The 18776-nt window shown below is 53.7% G+C and overlaps 6 protein-coding genes across 6 annotated transcripts; 2 read left to right on the top strand and 4 right to left on the bottom strand.

Moving 5' to 3' along the window:
• Positions 1–801: 801 nt before the first annotated feature.
• Z517_10454 (uncharacterized protein) lies at positions 802–2599 on the bottom strand (the record flags this gene model as incomplete). Its single annotated transcript, XM_013424065.1, has 4 exons — positions 802–1143; positions 1223–1585; positions 1704–2019; positions 2088–2599. The coding sequence occupies 4 exons, from the start codon at positions 2597–2599 to the stop codon at positions 802–804; spliced, it is 1533 nt and encodes a 510-aa protein (XP_013279519.1).
• A 754-nt stretch (positions 2600–3353) lies between these two features.
• On the bottom strand, positions 3354–5668 carry Z517_10453 (uncharacterized protein; the record flags this gene model as incomplete). The annotated part of the gene is made up of 3 exons (XM_013424064.1): positions 3354–4394; positions 4452–5403; positions 5460–5668. 3 exons carry the CDS (start codon positions 5666–5668, stop codon positions 3354–3356), a joined length of 2202 nt encoding a protein of 733 aa, XP_013279518.1.
• A 2230-nt stretch (positions 5669–7898) lies between these two features.
• On the top strand, positions 7899–9774 carry Z517_10452 (uncharacterized protein; the record flags this gene model as incomplete). Its single annotated transcript, XM_013424063.1, has 3 exons — positions 7899–8044; positions 8103–9168; positions 9229–9774. 3 exons carry the CDS (start codon positions 7899–7901, stop codon positions 9772–9774), a joined length of 1758 nt encoding a protein of 585 aa, XP_013279517.1.
• Positions 9775–10628: 854 nt separating this feature from the next.
• On the bottom strand, positions 10629–11521 carry Z517_10451 (uncharacterized protein; the record flags this gene model as incomplete). The annotated part of the gene is made up of 3 exons (XM_013424062.1): positions 10629–10658; positions 10721–10883; positions 10953–11521. 3 exons carry the CDS (start codon positions 11519–11521, stop codon positions 10629–10631), a joined length of 762 nt encoding a protein of 253 aa, XP_013279516.1.
• A 735-nt stretch (positions 11522–12256) lies between these two features.
• Z517_10450 (uncharacterized protein) lies at positions 12257–14824 on the bottom strand (the record flags this gene model as incomplete). Its single annotated transcript, XM_013424061.1, has 8 exons — positions 12257–12701; positions 12759–12935; positions 13004–13213; positions 13303–13435; positions 13489–13503; positions 13561–13745; positions 13805–14768; positions 14791–14824. 8 exons carry the CDS (start codon positions 14822–14824, stop codon positions 12257–12259), a joined length of 2163 nt encoding a protein of 720 aa, XP_013279515.1.
• A 1727-nt stretch (positions 14825–16551) lies between these two features.
• On the top strand, positions 16552–18307 carry Z517_10449 (uncharacterized protein; the record flags this gene model as incomplete). The annotated part of the gene is made up of 4 exons (XM_013424060.1): positions 16552–16566; positions 16629–17566; positions 17615–17838; positions 17907–18307. 4 exons carry the CDS (start codon positions 16552–16554, stop codon positions 18305–18307), a joined length of 1578 nt encoding a protein of 525 aa, XP_013279514.1.
• Positions 18308–18776: the final 469 nt, after the last annotated feature.

Genomic DNA, 18776 nt, shown 5'->3' with positions numbered 1-18776 from the left:
TGACTTGTTTTTAGACTGCTCATGGAAGGTGGAGGCAACTATCTGTAGAGGCTGGGGAATCTGGATGTGATGGTTCCTCCGTAGCGCGGCAAAGAGATGCAGCTCGCGCCTCGATCGACTTCATTTCATGCACGCTTATATGCTAGATACAGGAGACTAAGGAGGAGGCGTTCCGTTCCTCCCTCCACTCGACGATCGAGGCCCACACTGCAGCATCGTCGGTTTCTGGATCGGAGTCGTGGCGGACCGCTCCTCTCTTTCTCTCCTCTCCCCACCGCCCACCCACTTCTGGCATGGTATGTTATCGGCCCACCAGCTGATCAAACAGTCGACCGAGGGAGATGTTTGTCGCTGATATACCAAGTACGAAGCACAAGTACGAGTGAATAGGGCGGTTAAGTGGCTGGCTGGCTGGTTGGTTTGACTCGGTTGCGCACTAGTCTACTAGACCACTAGCCCCTTTTTCGGGACAGCCTTGTCCGCAGAGTACATATGCCAGAGGGAGGGAGGAAGGAAACAGGGGAAGGGTAAAAGGGAAAAGGGAGCGGGATACATGTACATGTACTTGTCGAGAATACTGATGCATTCCACCTGTGTTTTGTTTTCATTGTCACTACCTAGAATCTCGCGTGCTACTTATAAACGAGTGTCGTTGATCGTCACATATGAAAAAATAACCATACTATATCTGTTTCATCCCACACATGTACATCAACAAACCTAACCCATCTTGCTCAACCTCTTCCTCACCGAGTCACCAAAGCTTTCTTCAGTGGAAAACAGACAACCCACTGACCAAACCTAGCCCGAGAACGACACCTGCTTGGGCGCCGCCAGCCCCATGTTGAAATACACCGTCTTGACGTGCGTGTAATTGTCGAGGGCCTCGCCGCCGAGCTCGCGCCCGATGCCGCTCTCCTTGTACCCGCCAAAGGGCATGCTCCAGTGCAAGAAGTTGAACATGTTGACCCAGGTGGTGCCGGCTTTGAGTTTTTTCGTGACGCGGAGCGCCCGCTGGTAGTCGTTGGTGTGGACGCCCGCGGCGAGGCCGTAGCTGGTGTCGTTGGCCGCGCGGAGGACTTCTTCCTCGCTACTGAATTTGGCGATGACGACGACGGGGCCGAAGATTTCTTCTTTCACGATCTGGAACCCCCGAGTCAGCGTTTGTGGGCAGCAGAACGGGGGGGTTTTCGTTTTGGAGTCGAGCGTATTCTTTGCTTACCTTCATCTCCGGAGTGACATCTGTAAAGATGGTCGGCTCGATAAAGTACCCTCCGTCCTTGGAGATGGCGTGTCCCCCCAGATGCAGCGTCGCCCCCTCTTGTCGGCCCACGTCAATGTAGCCCAGGATCTTCTCGTACTGGGACTTGTTGATCTGCGGCCCTTGGTCCGTCTGGTCGCTAAAGTTGCTGCCGACCTTGACGGCGGCCAACTTTGCGGTAAAGGCCGCGAGGAAGGCGTCGTAAATGTCCTCGTGCACGTAGATGCGCGTCCCCGCGTGGCATACCTGGCCGGCGTGGAAGTCGATGCCCAGGACGGACCAGTCGACGGCTTTTTCCAGGTCGGCGTCGGGGAAGATGATGTTCTGTGGTTGGGTAGTTGTCAGCTTCTTGCTGGGGGCCAAAAGGCTAAAAAAAAAAAAGGAAAAAGGAAAGAAAGAGAACAGCAACAGCCGAGGATGGAAGGGGGGATGTCTAGCTTACCGGGCTTTTACCACCAAGCTCCAAAGTGACCTTTTTCAAATTCGACGAAGCGGCCGCCTTCATAATCACGCGTCCAGTCGCGGTCGACCCCGTAAAGGCGACCTTGTCGACGTCCATGTGGTTCGCAATCGCCGCGCCCACGGTGGGACCGAACCCGGACACCAGGTTGACTGTGCCAGCCGGGAACCCAGCTTCGCGGATGAGCTCGCACATCTTGAGGGCCGACAACGGAGTGCTCTCGGCGGACTTGATCACGACCGTGTTGCCCGTGGCCAAGGCCGGGGCGATTTTCCAGATGAACATCATCAGGGGGAAGCTGTTCGGAGCGGTTAGTTGAGTTTCTTCTTGTCTGCCGTCACGAGAAATGGGTAAGGAAAAACGTACTTCCACGGGATGATCTGGCCGCACACCCCGATGGGCTCTCTGACCGTGTACGTGAACGTGCCCGGGACGGTGGCCGAGGTGCGTCCATAGACCTTGTCCGCCCAGGAGGCGTAGTACCTCAACGTGCCGATCGAGCCAGGGAGGTCGACGGTCGAGACCTGGTTGAGCGTGTTGCCGCTGTCGGCCATTTCGACGGCGAGGATCTCATCCCGGTGCGTCTCCATCAGGTCCGCCAGGCGCTGCAACAGCGATCCCCGCCACGCCGGGTCCGAGTCAGCCCAGCCTCCATCAAACGCCCTCCTGGCCGCTCTGACGGCCACGTCGACATCCTCGGCCTGACCTTCTTGGATGGAGAGGATCACTTTTCCCGTGCTGGGGTCTTCGACCTCGAACGTCTTCCCTCCGATTGCGTTGACGAATTCGTTGTCGATAAAGAGACCCGTCGGGATCGAGATGTCTTTGCCGTGGATGGCAACGGTCACGGATTTGGCGGGTGTGCTGGCAGTGGACATGGCGAATTTGGGAGTTGTGATATGTTTGGGGTTGGTCTTGGTTGTCCTTGATCAGAAGAACTCGAGGTAAGATTTGATTGTCCGATTGACAGGTGTGTTGTTGAATATGGAGATACTGTGGAGGGGATGAGACATCTCTGCCTTATATATAGATATTTTGTCTGCATGAAGAGCAGTCCGCAACATCCAGACGCCAGTGTCAATCGCCGTCATGGTGACGGGCCTAGCCGTTACCCCAGAGAGGAGGGATGTAGGAGGAGGGGTAGGAAGAGAGAGAGAGAGAGAGAGGAAGGATAGGACCACGGAGACGGGGAGACGGACCACCGCCGTCGATGAACCGATGAGTTGGTCATATCCCGATACAGTGCTCAGTACTCAGTACCTCGTACATACTCGTGAGTCGTCAATCTCGATACTCGATCCAAAGCGGAAGAGCTCGGCGACAGTTCGGCGGATCCTTGGCAGCAGCGGGATTCCGTCTCTTTCCTGCCAGCCAGAGTCGGAGTCTTCCGCATCTGTCTGGACATGAATGACGTTGGTATACGGTTCACATGGTCTACTGTACGTAGTCATTGGTAAAGTGAATGAGAAGGCCGTTGTCGCTGAATAATATCTCTTCTGAACATATTTCTTAGAAGCCACACAAGGCTGACACGGACGACTTTCCGCGTTGAGACTAATCAGTCGAGTTCTACTCCATGACCTGCCTTGACAATACAGCATCTGTAAGAAGGTATACTTTTTGGGAACATGTCTACTGAATAATCTGCTCAAACCCCTGGAGGCCGTTGGCAAAGAAATTCTGCATCACTTCGTCCACGCTGGGATACGAGTACTCGTCCGCCATCTGGGCGTTATTGATATTGCCATCCCCACCAAATCCCATAAAGTACGACAACATGTCGGTGGTGTTGAACGAGTCGGCATGCGTCTCGTAAATCGGAGACATATACACGCCATCTATATTCCCGTTGTCGAGTTGGAGCGTCGGAAAGTCCGTTTGAGGGACGAGATCCGCGTTAGGGATATCTGCTCGTTGTTCAACCCCTGTAGTCGTGGAGATGGGCGGCGTGGGTGGTGGTCTCGCCTGAACTTTGAGGCTTTGCGTTCCATAGAATCTTGAGGTAAATCTCGACATGGTCGCGGCCGAGATGCGGTCCAGCACATCTCGACTCCTCCTCGCCTCGGGCCAATACTCCCCCGTCGCGCTAAGGACGTCAGAGGTAGTTTTGAGCGCCCTCATAAGCGTGTCGACGTCCACTTCGTCGGCAACTCCGTCGGGCGTCCACACGCAGTAGAACATGGTGATGACACAGAGAAAGAGCGAATGGACGCTAATCCAACTGTAATGGAGCTTGTTGGCAGCATAAAGCTCGTAGTAGAGCTTACTGCAGGCCATGGCACTGGCGAAGCATTCACGCAGCGCCGCCTTGGTGGGATGCTGGAAAACAGGGTTCGGTCGGAGAACCAGCATGACCAACTCGTGGTATTTGATCTCGCAGAGGTGGTTGACGTAGCACCGTTCGCTAGCTGCTGGATGTCGTGGGATCTCCTCCTTCCATCTCCGAAGTCGATTCAATATATCTTCTTTCCATTGGACGAGGTCAGTAGTAGCTGGTTGCGTGTAGGGCGGATATTGTCGGCCAGTGCAGTACAAAACACATTTTATCTCCGAGTTGAGTCTCGCCAGCTTGAAGAGGTGGATTGCACTGGATAGGTTTGTTAGGGAGTCGTTCCTGTCCTCGGCCCGGGTCTGGGTGCGATCAGGGTCGCTGTCATTAATGTCTAACGGTAACTGTAGCAGTTAATACTGGCCGAGCAAACTGCAAATGGTTAGGGGTGCATAACTCACCCTCAGGTCGCATTGCTCGTCCATTAACCCAAGTGGTCTTCCCATGAGAGTGCACAAGGCGCGATCAATTGTGTAGACACACCAAAAGACCCTGGTTCGTAGCTCTTGCTGGGGCGCAGAAAACAGGTGTCCTGGGGCGTTGCGTTGCAGGCCCAACTCAATTGTCCACGCCAGACAATGGTAATGCAGAGCCCAGAGACTCAAGCCAGACGAGGGGTTGTTCATGGCATACATCTGCAGAAGCAAGATGCACTGTATCCCTGTCAAAGACGCCCTCTGAAAGATGCTGTCGAGCCGAGCCATGGCAGAAGCGCAATAACCTTCAGCACACAGGGGTATTTTTACTCGACGTGCCAGGATCGTCGCACCAATGGCAAGCACCATGAACACCTGGAACTCGGAGGTTGGGCCGACCTCGACACCGTCATACAGCTTGTCGAGGATTTCCATATACGTCGGCTCATGCAGGAAGGGAAATTGGAGATGGACCGTGTCAAAGTATGCTTGCGACAACCACCGCGCGTGTCTCTGGTCCGGCGGGAGGTCTTGAGGTCGAACCACCAGGAGACCGGCGGGTATAGAAAAGCCATCTTTGGCAGGTCCAAGAGAGCGCTGTTTCTCGACCTGAATCTTGCGTCCTAGTCCTGCTAAGACGAATTTGGTGAAGAACAACCCGCTGGACGGGCCCAAGTAGCGGAGATCTGCCCCCGTGGTGACCGAGACGAGACCAATCTGACGAGTTATGTCGTTAAGGGACCCATCTTCGGGAGAATAGGTGTCGGAGACTCCATCGTCCTGCTGAGGTTGAGGCAGCCGACCAGACTCCTTTGGCGGACCACCTGGTGTGCTATGGCACTGATCCTGCGGGCCTCCATCTAGATCGACGCTGGGCACATGTTCCCGTACAATGGATTCCAGCCAAGCGATTCGGGCTTTCAAGTCCTGCACATAGCTGATCGGCGAACGGGTTAGTGCTGCTCGTGGTCCGTTATGCACCACATGGCTCACCTTCGAGGGATATCGCGAGATGTTCCTCCGCCCACGCACGGGGTCCCTGCTTTTCGGCATGCACTACAGGCTGGCAATGCCCCGTCGCAGCGGATCTTCCTTTTTTGACAACGCACGCAAGCGGCACTGATGCGAGACCGTGCTTTGAAGGCTCGTGGTGGAATTTGGCCCGTGGAGACATCAGATCTCTCTACTGCGGCGTCGTCCATATTGGCTTGTGCATGGTAGAAGCAGCATGTAGACGGATGCTACCCGCTTTAACATGGCGTGGAGGATACTTTCCCGCCAGGCTGCGGAAGGGCCGATTTGTCAGAATGCACATGCGCAGTTATGGTGGTGATATCATAGCTATCGGGGGCACTGCTTGATGTACTTGGGTGAGGCTGAAGCCGAGGCGGGTCATGGTCCGAGAAAACACCATTGAGGGTGGCGAGGGGATTAGTATGGTAGATTCAGCGCTGCTTGATCAATTATTCAGCAAGTTGTCGGTTGGTGGAGGGGGAATGGTGAAGTGAAGATTTACAAGATAAGAGGGGCGCAGTTACCACCAGGGTGAGGGGAATCGTTGGGGTTTCGAGCATACAAGTAGACCTGCCCTGGACCGACGCTTTAGGGGCTAGAAACGCGCCTGGAAATAGGGGCTGGGGGTAGTTCTAGGCACTGTCGGGGCCTTGCTTTAGAGGGCTCCGACTACCTATGGAGGGAGTTGGAACACTCATGTTCGTGAGGCGCTTTTCGCCAAAGCCGCCAAGACCAAAAACCAGCACTTCTTGAACCATCCCTGATCAACACCACAACACCACAAATTAATTGTGCAATGCTCAACAATCCTCCATCAATTGCTCGGACATTCCCACCATATGCGACAATGGTGTCTTCGTTACTCATCACACTGCATCGAGTGATCAACGGCGAGCAGCATGAGACCCCCAATGGCTCCTCGCACGAAGGCTCAACCCTCCGTCGCTGACTCTTACCTAGGCCCTCCTAGGCATTCCGAAACTCGCCTCGCTCTTACTTCACCGGGTAAAGGTGGGCGGGTTGACCATGATTTCTGGGCCGGGTAAAGGTGGGCGACGAGTCCCAGGCATTTCGCTACTACAATCATCCAGAGACAGCGAGTAAGAAGCCACCCAGCCAGTCTAAGCCCAGGGGTCCATTTAGGACATATTCACCGACCGGATATTCACCGACCAAAATTATTCGCGAATCTTTTTACCTCGTGTCCTAAACCTCATGTCAAATCAAGAGACCGGATAGACACCGGGGTAAAGGTATGTACAGCATACAAGGATTCATTCCCAACGGACAATGTGGTTGACGCAACTCTTGTGGCCACTCGACATCCGTCCAACAAACGCGCCCATGACTTGATGGGGAGAAAAGTGCAGAATCGCGAGTCATTGATGTCTATACCGACTGTCCCTTGTCACTCCCTGGAGCACACCTGCCTCCAGAGAAGTCGTCCATGGTATCATCACACCCGACGGCCAACAACTCAAGCTTTCCGGCTGACGGGGAGTCGCGGGTGCTATTGGCATCAGATCATCTGGTGGACCAGGCAAAATGTGATCCGTGCGAGAGACATATCTCAGCAACAGGTAGCTAGACTATGCGAGTGCCCCTACTAGACGTGCAACAGGAAAATTTCCAGTGCCCGGTGATTGGCAGAGCAACACCGACTGACGTATGATTGGCATTCAGCGCAACACCAAAATCGCTTGCTGCGAGGCTGAAGTCTGCCATGTCCAGAAGCTAGGACCATGCCTGGAACAGTGGATCCACGGATGAATAATACATCTGGAGGAGATACTACTGTAAATTCCTCAGGTTGAGCCGAAACCTTCAGCTCGTGCGAATGCATGTTAGGCTGTGGAGGAATGGTTTGCTCTTCCCGTACAGCTCGTACGAATGGTGACTTGGGACCAGTTCTGCTGAACTCCCCCTTTGCTCATCAACCGAGACAACTCTGAGCTTCATGTCCAAGCGGAAAGACCGGCTTCTCCATGTTCAAGTTACTCCTGACGCGCAAGCTGGTACCAGCCCTGGTCCTCATCCGCACTGTCTAGCCCCTATCGAGACACTCTGGAGCCGACCACTGTCCAAGGGCTCATCCATTTGCCAACCATGAGGTCGTCTGCATCTAACAACATCATCCGTTGGGGTGAAGCATCCCTGTGAATTGGTGACTGGGACCAAAACGTTTCCAAAAGACGCATGGACAACGACATCATGTCTGGTCCGTCAAACTTACATCGGATAGCGTCTGATACACGCTCTCACCGGCTTTCAAGGTATATAGAGAGTCTTCCCATCCAAGCAGCTCACATTCAATTCACTCACAGTCCATTGCCCTCTTCCCCTCGATCCCATTAGCAATAATCCACCTGACACAGCCTCTTCTCATACCCAGAAAGAATCCTCCTTGTACTAATCACAATGGTTCACCCAGCCACAGCTCCCAAAGGTGCCCCTCAAGCCTTCGACTTCATCGTCGTCGGTGGTGGCACTGCTGGCTGTGTTGTTGCTGGTCGTCTGGCTGAGAATCCCAAGGTCTCGATACTCGTTATCGAAGCTGGTATCAAGTACGTCGATGGCCCCATCGATCCCCTGGCTTCAACCTTTGTTGCTGACCCAAAGCAGTAACACTAGCGAAATCCCCGAGATCTCTACCCCAGCCCGTGCCTTTGAGCTGCGCGGCAGCCAATATGACTGGGGTTACAAAACCACCATGATCAACCGACCAGACTACACCCGAGTTGAGAAGCCCAACACTCGTGGTAAGATGCTCGGTGGCAGCAGTGGTGGCAACTACTATACATGGGTTCGTGGCAGCGCGGCCACCTTCGATGACTGGGCCGAGTATGGCACAGACGAGTGGAACTGGGAGAACACCAAAGCATACTTCAACAAGTCGACGACATACCACGACGACGACAACCTCTACTCGACCGATCTTGCAAAGATTGGCAATTTGGGTGGGCCCCTTCACATCTCGCATTCCGACTTGATTCCCGAGCTCAAGCCTTTCCGGGATGCTCTTGAGACGGCATGGGTCAGCAAGGGCCAGGAGCTTACCTCCGACGTCTACAGCGGCACCCAAAAGGGTCTGTTCAAGTGCGTCAACTCCATCTACAAGGGTGTCCGATCGACCGCCGCAGTCTTCCTCGAGGGCAAGCCAAACGTGACACTGATGTCCTCGACCATCTCCAAGAAGCTTGTCTTTGAAGGCAACAAGGCTGTTGGTGTCACCGTCATCGGCCCTGACGGTCAAGACTACACCTTCCATGCCAAGTACGAGGTCATTGTCTCACAAGGAGTGTTTGAATCACCAAAGCTCCTCATGCTGTCGGGCATCGGCCCCAAGGAACACCTCGAGTCCAAGGGAATCAAGACCCTCGTCGACTCGCAGCACGTGGGCCAGAATCTCCTGGACCACCCCATCCTGTCCCACGTCTTCAAGATCAAGGACGGCTACGGCTTGGACAGCCATCTCCTGCGTGCCGGTCCTCAGAAGGACGGTGCCGTCGCCGCCTACCGCAAGGACCGTACCGGCCCGTACAGCAGCGGTCTGCTTGAACTGGTTGCCTTTCCCCGTGCTGACGAATGGTTCGAGACATCCAAAGAGTACCGAGAGTACAAGGCCAAGAACGGCGGAGTTGACCCCTTTGGGCCTGGCGGACAGCCACACTTTGAGGTTGACTTTGTGGTAAGTATCCTTCCCCAAAGGCTCTCTTCCAGCATGTCGCTAACATAATGCCTGCCTTAGCCCATGTTCTGTGACGCCTTCCAGTGGCATTTCCCGACCCCTCCGCAGGGTGACTACCTGACTGTGATTGTGGACTTGATGCGCCCTCTGTCACGCAACGGCGAGGTCAAGCTCAACTCGACCGACCCGAAGGAGCAGCCATACGTCAACATCAACTTCTTTTCGCACGACCTGGACCTGATCGCGCTGCGCGAGGGTGTGCGCATGATCGACGACATCGTCATGAACGGCGAGGGCATGAAGGACATTATCGAGGGCGACTACCCCTGGCCCATGCCGCGCAACTCGGACGAGGCCATGATCCGTCAGATCCTGGAGCGTTCGCAGACGGGCTTCCACCCGTGTGGTACCGCGCGCTTGAGCAAAGACATCAAGCAGGGTGTGGTCAACCCCAAGCTGCAGGTCCACGGCACCTCGGGCCTGCGCGTCATCGACGCCTCGGTCTTCCCCGTCATTCCTGACTGCCGCATCCAGAACGACGTTTACATGGTGGCTGAGAAGGGAGCTGACATGATCAAGGCGGAGTACCCGAGCCTCTACAAATGATGGAGTGCAGCACACTGGGCACCACTTTGAGGACGGGGTGGGCAGTAGTTAGCACGAGATATTGGTAAAGTTATAGTAATGAATGCCCTTGGCTAGTTGTTTATGGTCTTGAGAGATGGAGGGGTGACACCCAACAAATATAGTAAAAAATGAAATGAAATGTCGTCCATGTCCAACCTATCAGGAGGCAGTGGTTCAAGCTTAGACCCTTTTCCCCAGTGCCCCTCGCTCTTCTACAAGTCTAAACCCATAGCTCGCTGCGAGCTTCCTCAAAGACAGCAGAATAAGCGAATCCGTGAACGACTGACAGACGCTACAGCGATAGAGAAGGTAGGGGGAAAGGAACGAGCGAGCGAGATGCCACAAGCAGCTAGCTTGGCTGGTCGGCTAAATCATCCTCGCTTGCTTGCCATTATGGATATATTATACTTTGTACGGTAGAAAGACCCGCCCTCAAAGCGACCTGTTGAGTGAGCGCGAAAACTACTCAAGATGGCTAGAAAGCCCGTGAAGACCTTGGAGGAGCTATCGAGAGTGGAGAGAATAGCATAGCGTGACTCTGTCACGAGCTGACCAATCATATGTGCCGAATCTACCCAGCCACCAGCCAATCAAATATATTGCCCTTTTTGGAAACTCTTGGCCGGTATATACATACTGCCTCCGCTTCGTTCAACAGGATTATATCCAAGTATATACCCCCGAGTCAATACTTATCCCTTGCTATTTCTATGCAGCAAAGGGAGAGAGGCCACTTGAGTCGGACACATGACGGAGCAACACCGGCACTCAGCCTTACCGGCCGAGCATGCCTCTGAGGACCCTTTGTCGTCTCGCTTTCCCAGGAGCGATGGTCACGAATATCCACCGTCAACATTGATGACCTACACAGATAGCGAATGTAAGTGCCCCATCTACTCTGAAACACCTGCCACTGGAGACTTACCGTGCCTGTTATGTAGCTGGCTTCCTGACTCAGGAGGAAGACAATCAGCCTTGCGACTTCGTCTGGCTCGCCGATCCGCTTCAACGCCGTCCTGACGCCCATTGCATCGTATAGTTCCTGGTCGGTACCTATCGCCTGCGTCAAAGGCGTTCGGATCATGCCGCTGTCCACACGTCAGTATCTTCTTTTCCCCCACCACCCCTTCGTTGGTACGGAGGAAGGGCCCACTCACGGAGCGACCGCATTCACGCGAATGCCTCGAGCCCCGGCTTCCTGCGCGGCGATCCTACTCAGGCTGAGCACGCCGGCCTTGCTGACGCAGTACGGCCCCAGGAACGGCCAGGCCTGTTGACCCGCGATGCTGCCGGCGTTGACTATGGAGCTCCCGTCCTCGAGGACCTTGAGCTCGACGCGCAGACAGTTTTTGACCCCGTTGAGGTTCACGCCGAGGAGGGTGTCCCAGTCCTCGTCGGGCACGACGTCCAACGCGTGCCCCTTGCCCTTGAGGCCCTGGCTCCCCACGATCCCGGCCATGTTGGCCGCCCCGTGCAGGGCGCCAAAGTGCTCTCGCGCCGCGGTGATGGCGCTCTCCACCCCCGCGGCGTCCCGCACGTCGACCGACAGGGCGAGTCCGCGGACGCCCAGCGCCTCGACTTCGGCCAGCGTGTCGTCGGGTTTGCGCAGGTCGAGCAGCGCCAGGTTCGCGCCTTGTCTTGCGAGTAGATTGGCCGTCTTGCGGCCCATGCCTGACGCGGCGCCCGTGATCAGGAACGTCTTGTCTTTTAGATCACTGTACGACATTTTTTGGGTGTTTCTTTCTGTACCAGGCTTTTGCTAGGTTAAAGTGCTGGTGTTTTTCCAACTGTGTGTATCTCGTATGTGGTTTGTCTCTGTGTATGTGTTCCTGGTAAAACAAAACCTCCCCCTTCACTACTACTCGCTGCGGAGGGAAAAAAAGTTCGCACAGACTTATTGGGGTTGTTTCGTTTTCCGGAGATTCATCCCCAGACAAACCATCGAATCTCCTCGGATCCCGCTCCCCAGATCTCCGAAATGGAACACGCCAAACACAAAACATGGATTCCTCGGAGATGGGTTGCTTTCAAGTTAGGTTCTTCTCCCCCAAGTTGCAGCGACCGGGGCATTCAGTCACTCACTCACTCCAGCCCTCACTCCCCCAGATCTAGACCCGTGGGCTGTGGGGTTGTAGAAGCTGTCCAAGTCCGGTGTAACTCCGGCTCTGGCGAGGAAGTACATGTATGTAAGGAAGGGAAGTTACACGGGCTAAAACTTGAGAGATTGCTGTGCAGGGAATAATATGATATGTATCCTGGTCCTGATTCCTACTATGAATATCAATTGTTACGGAGGTCATGATGGCATGGGATCACAACTCCAGATGGGAGCAGTGACTTGCTGGCGAGTCCAATATTTCCGTGCTTGAAGGCACACTTATACCTCTGAAGATTTGTCTAGGGTGGGAGGAACTCTAGTCAAATAGTAGCAAAAATAAAAAAACGAACGATCTCTTCCTTTCTAATGCAGCCGTTGAAGATCACCGCCGAGGCGCTTCCTCCCCAGATCGCCAAAGATTTGATCCTGCCAATCCCGGCGTAGCGACAGAATGATCTCCAGTGCCCGCGTGCTCATGTTGAAGTGGGACATTTCGCCCAAAGCCTGGAAGCAGATCGACAACTGTTTGTGCGCCTGGACGCCCTTGGAGCTGGAGAAGACGCAGCAATTGTGCACGTGGATGAGGGCGGCTGTGAGGATGATGGCGACAATCTGGGCGTGCACGCGTCGTAGGTTCCACTGCTGCCGGTAGATGACGACCAGGCGACAGATGGCGTTGGCAGAGGCGTCGCAAATGCTCCCGCTGTCGTCGTCGGCTTGGTCTGCTTGGAGGGTGTTCGTTCCGGGCGCGTCTGGCGCAGATATGAATGGCCTCTGTAAGAAAATGACGGCTTCGAGAAATTGCAGACTTGTCCCGGGAGATTAGCAGCTATCGTGTGACGACTTAGAGAATCTCCAAACATACTGCAACATGATCACCGCCGGAGCTATCGGCGTGTTGGCGTCGTCTGTGTCGTCGTCAGAATCCAAAAAAGGTACCTGCATCGCGGCAGGTAGAGAATTCCGCCAATGTCGCAAGTCACGCATCATGTTTCTGGCAAAAGCCTTTGCTTCAGTCATGGCAACTTGTGGCCCAGTATAGCTAAGTCAATCAATCATCAGCACGCGTCAACTCTGACAAAAAGGAGCAGATTGTCAACCAACAGGAACCTGGATATCTTGCGGATTTTGGTGGTCAACTGAGCCATGTAAACATGGGTTTGGCCAATGACGGACACATCAAGGCCGGCTGGGACTTGTGCCGAGTCACCCTCATCCACATACGGTCGCCATGTGTCTAAGCTGAGTAGTTTAGGAAACGGTATTCTTTGTTCGTCGTATCGGATTGACGAGGGTCTACCACTGTAGGCGCTCCACAGGCTGGAGAAAATGGTTCAATGTTAGCTCTCACATCTTCCTGCAGAATTCAAGACGAGTACAATCGGAGTCCTCGAAGCAATAATACTCACATGTCCAATCCTTGCGTAGCCCAGAAGACTGTTCGACGTAAATTTGTTATGTCTGGAGTGTCATGGCCTGAGACGCGCGCTTGATCGAGCTCCAGATGTAGTCCCAGATCCGAGAGTAGTTGCACCGCCATTCCTAAACCTCCATGTAAGACGCTAGTATCGAAAGTTGACTTTCAATTTATATACCTGTGTAGAGCCATCCTACACATCGAGTCAGTGCCTGTAAACGGTTCACCATAACCAGGAGAAAATGCTCACCTCTGGAATCCCTTGCATATGCCGCTTCGTGGGCTGACAAGGTTACTAGTGCTTGAATTGTTGCCACGTTCGGGCTGTCCATCTCGATGTCCAGGAGCACCTTCGATCGGTGGGCGAAGAATTCCGCTGGGTCGTCTTTGATCGCTGGGTGTTTGCGAGTTGCATATGCGGCACCAATTCCAAGTCTGGCTCACATATTAGTGGAAGACTGAGACAACGCCATGCGTAGCAAGGATGGTCTTACATTGCGTTCTCCAGCGTCGGAGAAAAGTAAATGGTCGTGTTGCCAGCGCGGTATAATTGGCGATAGTGGTAATAAGCAGTCTCATCCACAACACCGAGAAACGGGTTGTGCCAGGCGAAAAATAAGGTGGTGAGATGGTCTTCGTATCGAGGGTCCGAAGACCAGTGTAGACCAGCACGTTCAAGGGCATCCTGACCATGAGTGCGAATTGTCCGTATAGAGGGCTGAAAGCAATGCTGGAGGCCGTTTCGGAACAGATGCAGATTACTCGTAGCACCATAGTATCTCAAATGGCCGTCCTCAGCGATGCGCAGACAACCTAGCCGACTGGCCAGTTGCTCTGTGGGCTCGTCCCGAACTTGGCAGCTGTCTGCTTCACTTGCAGTCGTTTGGCGAGCATTGGATCGGTCATGGTCTTTCAATACAGAGAATGCTTCAGGGTCATTGCTGAACAATGGGTCGATGTCCTGTGCTGGACTGACAGTCGTGTAGTCGGGATTTTCCTGTCTGAATTCGCCGCGGTTGTCTTTTGACAGATCGGCGCTGGGAACAAGTGAAAGTTGGGCCGTATCGATCGTGTGTAAATCCAGCAGATCGAGCTCGTCACTCGCTTCTTCGAAGCCTTCCTGTCCAGCGATTTCGATCCAATAGTCAACCCCGGCGTCTGCAAATTGCGACCTCATACGTTGTTCGTCGTCCGCCGGAGGGTTGAAAGGGTTGAATGTTTGCTCTCCTATAGGTGATGGCGTCGAGTAGGAGACACTTCCTAACTTTAAAGGCGCTGAACTCGTTGTCGGCCACTTATATGTTCCCGAGGCTTTGGAGCCGTGCGGCGACACGATGGAAGAGTTGCCCGTGGAGAGGTTGTCTTCGAGGTTGGCTCCGTTGTTCTTGAGATTCTTGCTGATGCCGGAAGCAGGTCTGGCGGCGCAACTGTTATTCTCTTTGCTTTCATGACCAGGACCTGTTGCAATGGACAGACTCACTTTCGGCCATCTTGGCCAAGTAGACAATCGACATCACGGTAGACGCAGTTGGAACACCGGGGTTTCTTGTTGTCGCACTGTGGCAGTCAGAGTCACACTCCCATCTATGCTCGACGCCATTCAAGTTGTAGGGGAAAAACTGACTCTGATTTTGGCTCTCCTGCATGTCATGCATGCGTTGGATGAGTATCGCCGCTTCGCTTGCACTTCACCCTCTGGCGGCATATTACTTGTCTCGGTTTCTTCGTTTCTAGCGGTGTGAGTGCGCCTGTGGTTGAGTTCAGTCGAACGAGGCGGCAGAGGCTCTGGAATGCATGGGAGGTCAAGACGCCCCCGTTCTGGGGACCAAGTACCCCAGGAACCCTCCATTCGGGGCCACTGAAGGGTCCCTCGGCAAAGACTAACCTAGTGCCTACAAGTACTTTGCCTCCTGTACTTGGTAAGTAAAACTGGTGAATTCCGTTGTCTTCTCCGGTATCCGACCTTGGTATCTTGGCGTCTTGGCGCACAAAACATGCGTACTAAGTCACGTGATAGACTGCGGTCAGATAAATCTCCCTCATCGTTACACAATACCATACCACTCCATTACACAGGCACCATCCCACCCGTCTGTTCCACAACGACCTGCAAGGGACAGCTGCACCCCCCCGTTCCCCCAAATTGTCGACACCGCTGTGGGGGAAACGGAGACCCTAAGCACAAGTCCCCAGGCACACCATCGCCTCTGAATCAAAGCCATTATTATTGCGGGGAGAGACTCGCTGGGCAATGGAGGCAATGGTCGCCGCCGCCCCCCTCTCAGGGTCCCAACCTGTTAGCCGACGATGCCTCCACACCACCTGTGACTACTCCCAGGCTGACTGACAGCCATATTTGCCCTGGTTCGACCTTTTTCCATCCAAAACAATTTTGCTGTTGGGTCACCAGCGCGTAACATGCACCACAACCATCACATCATGGAGATACGAGAGAGCTCTGAAGGCCCTCTTTCGGCGACGACCGTGATCAAACGCAAGCGCCGTGCCATCCGGGCTTGCAGATCTTGCCGTGAAAGAAAAGTCCGGTGCGACCAGCAGCATCAAGGCATACCATGTACAAACTGCAAGCTCGACTCGAAACCTTGCGTTGTGCTTGATCGCAAGGTCGCCACGCAGCCCATCATCCCCTCGTCTCGGTGTGGAGTGCAGCGCAAAGCTAGCCGTCCGATGCTTTGTATGTTTTGATCCTTGATCGTTGAGGATATTCCTCTGTAGAAACTAACAACGAGGCAAATGCGCAGCTGGAGATGGTCCAACTTATTCTTATGAATCACCGAGACAACTCGACAGTAACGACGGAACGATGCCTTCCTCCCGACAGCCAGTCTCCGATTCTTGCAATGCATCCGCGACGACGGGAAGCAAGCCATTCATGCTGGATCCCACAATTCTAGAGACACACGAGTTCAACTGCAGTCCCATACACGCGAACGATGCACCAGCAACGACCAAACGGCAGGTTGGTGGCATACCATCGTTCATTGCAGCCTTACCGAGCCATCTTGAACCAGCCACCGTTGAATTTCTTGCCAACAAGGGTGTTTTTGAAGTTCCATCGAGGGCAGTTGTGAGACAGTGTTTCTCGGTATATTGGGACAACATCCACCCAATTTTCCCCGTCCTGCATCCAGGGCGTATGGCGTTGGCATCATCTCCCGCTGCAGTCCCGACTCATAAGCAGAACCCCCGTCCTGGCTTGTTGGAGGTGTATGCTACCATCATGGCTGTTTGTCCCGTAAGTTACCACTTCGAAAGATTACAAGAATGTAATGAGTTCAGCTGCTGACATCGCATAAGCTTGCGCCCGTGTCACTTCTGCAGAAGCTTGGACACAACAACCCCCAAGATGCTCAGCAGCTTTACTATGAGCGCGTCAGGCATCTCCTACATTGCGATGTTGAATCTGATCCCATCAGCCGTTTACAGGCCCTCTTACTTATGACGCAAAGCACGGAGGTAAGAGACGGTGCAAGAGATTGCTGCTTCTGGTCTGGGACTGCCCTAGCCTATGCCGAGTCCCTGGACCTCTTGAAAATGGTGCGTGCTACAACCGATGGTGAAGACAAGAGATTTTGGCACCAGCTATGGTGTTGCTGCCTCGTCAGCGAGACAATCTTTGCCTTCAGTCGGCGGCGGGCGCCAAAAATGCGAATGGATCTCGATTGGGAGCATGTTCTGCCATCGCCGTTCGACAACCAGAGATTACCAGTTGCAAGAGTGGAATCGTCCACATGCAATTCCGCCGATACTACAGCCCATCATTCCATGGAATCTTTTGGGAATCTCGTGCACTTAATGGCTCATATCCATTACATGCTCTCAATAAAGCATGCCGCTCCATACCCGTCAAGTCAGCACGATACCGTCGCACAAGGGAGTGGGACGTGCCCTTCCATGGCTCTCACGAACCCGGAACTGGCAAATTGTCGCATTCAATTGCAGAAGAACGCAACGATATTGTCTGAGAAGCTCAGACATTCACCAGATGAACAATCCACGTCGAATGCGGGACAACGTGCAACATCTGAGCGCCTTTTCTTGCAGATGATCATGGCAGCTGCAGATTGCGTGTTTTACTTTGACTCGAGTTGCACACTGCGGTGCCGTCATACAGCGAATGAGAGAGTGAATTGCAGGAAGCTTAGAAAAAAGGCAATTGAGGCTGCTCATCAAGTTTCTGAACTAGCCAAAGATGCGTTGGGCTCACAATGTCGGTCCTTTATGCCAGCTTGGAGGTGAGTTTGTGATCACGCTGAATGCTGTTCTTCCGCTGATACATGAAGTCTCCATTTTCTCTTGCCTCCCGTGACAATCTTAATCCTTGAGGCCAAATCGTCCAATGGAGAGGCACGCCACCTAGCGGTGCAAAGATTGATATCTTTGACGGGCCTTCTACAGACGCTCGGAAAGAGATTTACAGCCGTGCAGCGGGCTGTGACACTGCTAGAAGCTGCTAGCAAGAGTGCTGGCAGCCCTCTACAAACACCTGGAATCCCTCCACGATATCGTATGTCACATCATATCTCTCGAGAAACCCGTAATATCAACTCTTTTGCTGACCTTTTTTTTTTTCAGTCTTTCCCACTCACCTGGAGTCGCTTGGCTCAGGCATTGCAGACGCAAACCGGTCAGGTCCAGTCAAGGCGATAGGCGGCGAACAATTCAGCCCCAACAATTTTGAATGGACTCGAGCCAGTGTTTCGACACAACCAGCAGTAACGGAAAGCCCAGTACGAAAGACCGCTGGCCAGGACATCGAAGGGCTCTCATCGGGGTATTTCTTCGAACTCGAGGAGCGCTATGACGAGCAACTCAACGCCGCCGCAGGGGACGCCGTATTCGGAAGTTGGTCGTCCTCTTCGTCGTCTGACCCTTACATTCAGCAGTGTCTCCAGCCGACCTTTAGAGAATTTACCGCACCCGACGACATCACATCACCTTGGCTAGGGGAATGGGAAGACATTTTGCAGAGTTAGAAGTATTATTCTTTTGCAGCGCAACGCACGGTTCACATAAGTCACAGTTGTATGCCTTTATACATCGAATAAGGGAACACCTACGGAAATATCCAAAGCGCGAGACAGGTCTAATCACGCCCTTCAACATGCCTACGTTGTGCCTCTTAGGAAACGCCGTCCTTTCCGAGTTGGTGATCGGGTTTGTCGCTCGGGATTGTAACCTCTCGCGAGGCTGCTCGGTCCTTGGGAACTCGCGTACACGTTTCCCCAGACAGCATGGGTCCCTGCTCCCGCATTCTTCTACAAAAGGGTCTTCTCTGGGGATACCCCAGATACACCAGCCTCGATTGCCCTATCGGCGGACCAGAAAAACTGGGGCGTCATGAATTCCTCGGTCGGAGATTGGTGAATTCGGAGATCTATTCTCCTCGGCATCTGGGGAATCGACCAGGTCCCTTGACCCAGAGCATTGGGTATATACCTGGAG

This window comes from Fonsecaea pedrosoi (genome assembly GCF_000835455.1).
Source record: "Fonsecaea pedrosoi CBS 271.37 unplaced genomic scaffold supercont1.7, whole genome shotgun sequence".
Taxonomy (NCBI): Eukaryota; Fungi; Ascomycota; class Eurotiomycetes; order Chaetothyriales; family Herpotrichiellaceae; genus Fonsecaea; species Fonsecaea pedrosoi.
Note: the sequence above shows the minus strand (reverse complement) of the source record. Positions and strands in the feature narration are given on the sequence as shown.